At 19.0% G+C, this 8,534-nt stretch overlaps 3 protein-coding genes across 3 annotated transcripts; 1 reads left to right on the forward strand and 2 right to left on the reverse strand.

Moving 5' to 3' along the window:
• Window positions 1-1,464: 1,464 nt before the first annotated feature.
• Window positions 1,465-1,802, reverse strand: SRAE_2000414600 (Hypothetical protein; the record flags this gene model as incomplete). The annotated part of the gene is made up of 3 exons (XM_024642980.1): window positions 1,465-1,628; window positions 1,687-1,741; window positions 1,788-1,802. 3 exons carry the CDS (start codon window positions 1,800-1,802, stop codon window positions 1,465-1,467), a joined length of 234 nt encoding a protein of 77 aa, XP_024508697.1.
• A 2,658-nt stretch (window positions 1,803-4,460) lies between these two features.
• SRAE_2000414700 (Protein of unknown function DUF273 family-containing protein) lies at window positions 4,461-5,583 on the forward strand (the record flags this gene model as incomplete). Its single annotated transcript, XM_024642981.1, has 2 exons — window positions 4,461-5,292; window positions 5,342-5,583. The coding sequence occupies 2 exons, from the start codon at window positions 4,461-4,463 to the stop codon at window positions 5,581-5,583; spliced, it is 1,074 nt and encodes a 357-aa protein (XP_024508698.1).
• A 530-nt stretch (window positions 5,584-6,113) lies between these two features.
• On the reverse strand, window positions 6,114-8,210 carry SRAE_2000414800 (Protein of unknown function DUF229 family and Alkaline-phosphatase-like, core domain-containing protein; the record flags this gene model as incomplete). The annotated part of the gene is made up of 3 exons (XM_024642982.1): window positions 6,114-6,611; window positions 6,655-7,654; window positions 7,696-8,210. 3 exons carry the CDS (start codon window positions 8,208-8,210, stop codon window positions 6,114-6,116), a joined length of 2,013 nt encoding a protein of 670 aa, XP_024508699.1.
• Window positions 8,211-8,534: the final 324 nt, after the last annotated feature.

Consider the following 8,534-nt stretch of genomic DNA (forward strand, 5'->3'; position numbering starts at 1 on the left):
AAAGTTTAGAACTTATGATATTGTTGATTCAGAATTATATATACAAACTCTGATGGTAGTAATGAGAATGCTAATAAGGTAGAAAAATTAAAACTTATTATGATATATTTAGAAATAATGGTTATTTAAAATTTTGTAGCTTTTATATATATGTTTTTTTTTCATAAATTAAAAAGAATTTTTGAATTACAACTTTTTTTTGGCTAATTTAATTTATTAAAGTATGAATAAAAAATTTATATATACCAAATTTTTATTTAATTATAAAAGTTAGTATATTATTTTACTATTTTTTTTATCATATATATAGCTAACAAATAAAAATTATCATATAAAAATATTAAAATTGTTAACTAAAGTATATATTTGAATCACTGTTAATTTTTTCTGCCAGAAAAACATAATTTTTTTTTATCACATGATTTGTTAAATTTTAAAGATATGTAATTGTGAATTTAGTGTAAATAAAAAAAAAGTTTTATCAAAATCACATCTTAATAGGTTATTTATATTATCAAGTAAATAACTTTAACTAATTTTAAAACTTTAATAGAAAAAGAGTATACAAGTTTTTTTATTTAAATAAAGTTATTTTTTTGTAAAAATTTAAAAACATATGGAACTTATAAAATTAATTGAATGTCATAGTAACCAATTTTTAAAGTAATTTTCTTCTATTCTAAAATACAAAAAATATGTATTTTTTTTAAATACTTTAAAAATAAACTTTTTATGTATCTTATCCATTTTAATGTGCATTCATTTGTTTTTATTAAAATTTTTATTTAATTTTATTATACAAACTATCATTTAATTATTCAGTTTCTACTATTTCTTTTTAGTTTATTTAATTTTAGAATTTAATTATATATATTTTACAATTGAGGCCTACACTTTTAATTTTTTTTTATAAAAATAGAAAGAAAAATGTCTAAATAAATAAAGATATATATATTTATATATAAATTTTTTATTTGATTTTTGCCATTTATTTATCTTTTATAATGTATTAATTTTATATAGAAAATACGGAAAAAATAAATGAAATTAAAATTAATGTGACTTTTTGTTAAAGGACATTTAAACAATAGCTAAATATATATACTGTTACAAGTATAAAAAGGTTGAAATTATAATTAATAATGGTATTTAATATATAAAAATTTTTTATTAATAAAAAAGGTATTTTTAATTATATTCGTTAAAAATAGATGTACTTACTATTGAAATAAAAATTGAATAATTGGGGGCTGTTTATATTTTTTAAAAAAATATACGTTATAAAAGTATAAGAGATCATAAAACTAAAATATAATTGTTTTTTTTTTTGTTAAACAATTATTATAAATTTAAAAATACTTTTTCTTCTTATAATTTGGAATATGTTATAGATGTATGATAAAACATATTGATAAATTTTTGTAGGTGAAATATGAAAAATACAAAGAATATAAAAAAAAATTGTTATTGTTGAGGTTGTTTTCCTTGTCCACCATCCTGAACTTGAGAATTTTGGTCAATTCCAGCAGCTGCTTGTGTATCAGATTGATGGTTTCCAATTACTTGTCCAGGAATTATCTTGGAAACATTCTCATATGCAACATCAGCTAATCCCTTTGTGGCAGTAGCTAAAAAAAAAGTATAAATACATTCATACTTAATAAATTTAATAAATAATAAACATGCCTGCAGTATTAACAACTTCTTTGGTTTTGTTTAATACAGTATCAAAAATGGATTTCTAAAAAAAAATATATATATAATGTATAAAAATTTTTTTAACTTACAGCACCTTCAGCCATATTTTAAAAATAAAAACTGTTTTTGAGATTTTCAACTATAAAAATAATGATAAAAAAAAAAGTTATATATATAAAAATAGTTAAAAGATACTTTATTTAAAATACAAGACAAAATAAAAGAATATAAATTTTATATAATATAAATTCTATGTGGAAAGAATTAAATATAAACATTAAAAATTATATTAAATTGTTTTTAGTTATATAAAATTTGTCAATTTATCATCTTACTAAAAAAATAAATCTTTTAATCTATGTTTTTAAATGATCATTATAAAAGTATAATATTATTTATAAAACATTTATAAACTTAAATATTTTTCAAAAACTTTGTATATAAAACTTTTTAGATGTTTAATAAATTTTTGGCATTTAAATATATTTGATAAGCCAAAGATGTATATACTTTATTCCGTTTTATATTTTCTTTGAAAGATGGATATATTGGATAGAAGTCAGATATATGTAGATAACATTAAAATACATTAATTGTTGCAAACGTGTGTACTAAACTACTACTTTCTGTAGGGGAAATTTTTAAATATTTTACAAATGTAAGCCTTTTTCTCTTTTTAAAAATTTTATGCTTACATTTTTGTTTTATATTATAATGGATATATATTTATATAGATATATGAAGATGTAAAAGAATAAGAAGCTAAGAAATAACGGCATTATATGACAAGTGCCAATACTATAATTTTTTCCTATTTTTTCCATGACCATTATTATCATCGTTTCTATTTGTGCTCCTCCTACATTTTCATAGTTGAAAACTATCAGAGAAAGAAATCCAATAGATAATACATAAAATATTTTACGTTTTTTAATATATGCTTATAAAATATATACATATATGTTGTATATATTTATTCAATATAAAATAAAAATGTATTTGAATAAAAATTTTTGGCGAATGAATAATCATTTTTCATGCTCATAGCATACATAAACATATCTAAAAATGTATATATATTTACAATTACTCTTTTTAAAAACATTTAATTGGTATTTGAAGAGAAGATAGAAAAAAGAAATATAATTTAAGATTAAAAAATGAGAGTATTCCAAATTATGTTATAAAATATAAATTTTATATATATTATAAATAAAAAATTTTAATAACATAAAATATATCTTCAATTAATAAATAAAATAAAATTTTCCATTATAATACTTTTATTTTGTTTTTTTTTTATCAAAAAAAAAATGACACATATGGCTAATTTGTTAAAGTTTTATTAAATCAATTTTAGTATTAATTTTACAAATTATTTATAAGTATATAACTTTTTAAAAGTATTAAATATTTAAAAAAAAAAATTTATTATATATAATATATTTCTGAAAAGCAATTGTTAAAATAAAGATGATCCTCTTATCTTTTTTTTTATTTATTAAACACTTGGCGTATTGTACAAAAATCGAGAATAAATGATTTTGAATAAGTTATACAAGACTTTGATAAAAATATTTAATTACACCTGACCAGTTGAATAAAATTTTTAATATATATTTATCTATGATAAAATAAAGATGTTTCAATACTGCAAACAACTTGTCCTTGAACTTACAAATGTTTCTATATTATATTTCTAATTAAACTGTATTTAGAACGGATAAAAGTAATCTTAAATGTTAAAATATGTAATAAAAAAAAGTCAACTATTCCTCTTTTAAACAATATGGAACTTAATTTCGAAGTAGTTGTCTAATAGATGTTGCTTAATATTTTCTTTATAACATCATTTTGTTAAATTATTATTTAAAAGTTTACTTAAATAAATATAAATTACCCTTATTTATTTTATAGAATATTTTATATTAATTAGAAGAAAAATTACTATTGCTGCAAAAATTTGTTACAATAAACTAAATTAAAAATCAAAAATTTTTTATTTTAAATAAAAATATCTATTTATTATAATTATTTATTTCCACTTTTTATATTTTAAAAATTTCTTAACAACTGTTAGATAAAAAAATATATACTATGAGTAAAAAATATTTTAACAAAAGTTTCATTAATCTAGCCTTGACAAAAAAAAAACAATTTTTTTATGATTAACCTTATTAAGAAATATTAATTGTTTTAATTAATTTTCAAAAATATAGTTAATCTGACACGTAATTGTAGGTTAAATATAATTCATTTATTAGTTTAATACACAAATCTTATTAATATAAATATTTTTATTTTATTTACGTTTAAATTATTAACTAAATAAGAAATATAAATGTTATTTAAACATTATTTTTATATTTAAAATTTGTCAATTGCATAAAAATATAATTTCCGAAAGGAAATTAAATTTTAGCAAAAAATGTTTTTGTAATAATATATAATTTTAATATAATTTTTTTTTATTATAATTATCAAATTTTTAGTTATATCAAGATAAAATGTAAAAAAAATATAAATAAATTTTAATTTTAGACTTGTATATATAATTTATTGTAAAAAAAAATATGAAATCAAAGTTAGCTTCAATACTAACTATATTATTTTATATAACTATTATTTTTATTACTATTTATATTTCAAGTACATATACTACATTTTCTATAGTTAATTTTAATGATTATCCTAATAATGTAATAAAAATAAATTTACCAATATCTGAAGATAGGTATGAAAAAAATATTCCAATAAGGGTAATGCCAACATTAGTTAAACAAAATGATAATAAAATTTTTAATTATCAATATGCTATTGTATCAATAATTGTCCAACCAGAATTGTATCATTATAATTTTTCTGTTAATACCGCTAAATGTTATGCTGATTATCATAATTATACCTATGCTATAATTGCAATGAATTCTGACTCAAATGCTAATAATTCTGAATTATATAATGATGAAATAGCTAAAAAATGTCTACATACTGATATAATGTTTCGAAGGCATTGTTTTTTTTATGAATATTTAGAAAAAAATAAGGATACAATAAAATATGCAATGTTTTTGGATGCAGATACATTTATTGTTAATCCTTACAAAAAATTAGATGAATATATGCCTCAAGGAAGTGAAGAAATAATATTTTATGAAAGATTAATGAATCATGAAATTGCTTGTGGTAGTTTTTTAGTTAAAAATACAAAATATGGAAGAGAATTTTTTAAAAAATTTGCTGATTTTCAATATAAAATGCCAAAAAGTATGCATGGTAGTGATAATGCTGGTATTCATGCTTTATTATTAGAGGAGTATGCTGATAAAAATAATATTATGAAAGATGAAAAAGAATTTTGTTATAATATTTGGAGAAGAAGTGTTAATTTTGATGATGTTTTTGAATTTGAGGCATGTATAAGATATGTATTGGCAAATTTTTCAGAAAGTCATTATAATGATGATGTATTTTCATTTGATAGGAAAAGGATTAAAATTGTTAAAAAAAATTCAAAAAGAAGATGGATTAGAGATGGAATATTTAGTGGTGCAAGTTATTGTAAGAATGACTTTCTTTTTCATGGTTTTAAAGGTTTGTATAATTTTTTATATAAATAAATATTTTTCTTTTATTTTTCTAGGAAATTCTATGGTTAATAAAACTGTTACTATAGAAGATATAAAATATAATGAAATGGATTGCAAAACAATGCCAATACCATATTTATGGATTGTTAAAGAAAATAAAATGGTTAGATGTAGCACAATAAAAGAAACAATAAAAGGAATGATTGATTCATCTAGGCAGGGATTTTGGAATTTTTTTAAACGCTCAAAATATGGTTCAAAGTTTTATGTAAACAAAAAACTATATATAATTTAGAAATATAATATTATTATTTTTTAAATATTTAGTTTATTTTTAAAAAAAATAATTTATTTATTTTTCATTAAAAACGGATATTGCTAGATTTTTTATTTATTTAAGCCAAAGAAATTATAATCAAATAAAATTACTAATAATTATTTTAAATGATAAATATTTTTTTTAGTTAATCATAGCGTGTGTTAAATTAAATGGTTAAACATTTTACATTTCTAGTTTTAGCTAAACATGCAACAAATATATAATATTTAATTATTTGCAAAAAAAGTTTTGTAGCATTATTTTAATTATGTATAATCTTTTGAAGATTAGCAATAATATTATGTTGTAGTTTGTATTCATTTTTTTTTAAACAAAAAAAATTATTTCTTAAAAATATTTTATTCTTTTGTTTATTTATTTTTATTCTCAAAGAAAGTTGTTATTATATTAATCTGTTTATATTAAAAAAGTTTTATAAATGTAAGTTTATTGTTTTTAGAAATTTTTAATAATTCATGTGTTTCGAATAAATATTTTTAATAACTTTATGTAATACTATGAGTATTGATAATTTTATCATAGCATACACAATAGGTAGCTAATTTGTAAATCCTATCTATAATACAATGAGGATTATCTCCATATTTATTTATATGACTGACAGTCCACATATTGATATCCATTTCATTATTTTCAAAATTGAATAATACCGTTATTTCATAAATAGCTCTATTAGGTTGTGTTAATAATTTAATTTTTAAAAAAGCTTTTGAGATAATTGTTTTACCCGTAGTATCTGGTATGAAACCATCCTTGTCTAATGAACCCCTATAATGAATCATTTTTAAGTTAGGAACAAGCCATGATGCCTCCAAAATAGAATCAATTTTTAATGGAGAACACAATGATATTTCTGGTTTAAGAAGTTTATTAGCTTCTTGAACAAATATTTTTCCTGTTGCTAGAACTGCTGATTGATATAATGGTTTATTCCAAATATTTGTCCATTGTAAACATGTACACCAATGTACTTCTATACCTGCCTAAAAATATAACATTAATAAATTAAAATTAATTTTTTTTTACATCAAAACATGATCGATTTTTTGATATTTTTTTAAAAAGTGATAATCCTCTTTTTTTGCTGTCTTGAATTTTTTGTAAAACTATATCATCAGGTGGTGACAATATATCAAGTAATGTTTCATGTAAATCAAAAGGTGTCGTCAATCTATTTTGATTAAATATTAAATTTTCATAAAATAATTTTCCTTTTGAAGTATTTCTAAATTTTTTTGGTAAAAAAATACCCATAAATGGAAGTCTTTCTTCTAATTGTCCTTGATGTGTTTCTCTAAATTTAGCAAATCTATGACCATGATCTGCCATTAATATTACAACATCATTTTCAAAATTATTATTTTCAAAATTATATTTTATATTATTATACAAGTCTTCATCACCATTTGAAACTTTTGTTGTAAAATCATGTGTCAATGCACTATGATGAAGTAAAGTAAACCGAGAAATGTTAATTTGATTGTATGCTTCAATTATACTAGTAGAATAGTCTAACCATTCTTTATGTTGAGGTGTTTGACCAAAACAGTCATCACCAAACAATGATTCAGTGTATTGAAAACTTGGTCTTGTATAATGAGTAACTGGTTTATTTTTAAAACCATTTAATCTATATTGAAAAGTTCCTATTTTAAATGCGTCTTCACCATATGCTGTAATATAGTTATGTTTAGCAAATTTATTCCATATAAAATCATATGCTTCATCTACATACATTGAATCTTTTTCAGTTTTTCTTGTAACTGGAAGTTCAATTTCTGTTTTTCCTGTCAAAATAGGAATAAATGCTTGTGGTGTTCCATCACCAACAATATTATAACCATTTAAAATAACTCCTTTCATAGTATCTTCAAAATATTTGACAGTTTTTGGTAAAAGTCTTCTAAAAGCCATTTGTGATAATGAGTCATAACTAATTATATGAACATTTAAATTTTGATCCATTTTTTTATTTAATTTTTCTATATTTTCTTTAAATACAATACTTCTCATAAAATATTTATCCCTAGAAAAAAAAAATTATATTTTATAATAAATTATTCATACCATTTATTATTATTTTTTTTGGAGTAACAATGAATATGAAAGAAGTCACTCTCAAAGTTTTTATATGGAAATGTATCAATTACTTTAATACTTTTTCTTATATTATAATCATCAACAAAAATAATACTTGTAATATTACAATAAAAATCATTCTCTTTCATAGGACTTTCTTTATTAACAAATAATTGTTGATTTTTAAAAAAAACCCAATCATAAGTATGTTCCTTACAATTAATATTAAATTTTTCCTTATAAAACTTTTTTATTTGTTCAGACCACATGTCAAGTTTAGGAATCACACATTCTTCATGATTAAATTTTGTTAATGTTGTATTTGTTAAATATATTTTTACATTTTTTTCATTAATTTCTTTGTTCTCCAATAAAGAATAATTAGATTTTTTTAATATTAAAATTACAAATAAGTAGTAAAGTGCAATAATAATAAAAAGTAAAAATAAATTGAATAATTTTGGAAATCGAATAGTTATTCTTCTAAGTCTCATCAAAAACATCATAAAGATTTTATATGGTTTAAAAAACTAACTATAAATAAAAATATAATATAACAAAAATTATTTTTCATTTAATTAAAATAAAAAACCTTTTAATAATAATTTGTAGGAATATGTGAATAAATTTTCAATATATTTACAAATGTAATTATTATTGTTAAAAAGAGAATGATAAAGAATAGAAATATTTAACATAATCAAATTTAATTTTTGCCATTTATTACTATTTTAATAAAATATACTACTAATATCTCAATTTATTAATCATAAAAAATTATTAAAAAAAATTATTTTCTTGATCCTATTATTTATTATTAACTATCT

The sequence above is a fragment of the Strongyloides ratti genome (genome assembly GCF_001040885.1).
Source record: "Strongyloides ratti genome assembly S_ratti_ED321, chromosome : 2".
NCBI classification, from domain to species: Eukaryota; Metazoa; Nematoda; class Chromadorea; order Rhabditida; family Strongyloididae; genus Strongyloides; species Strongyloides ratti.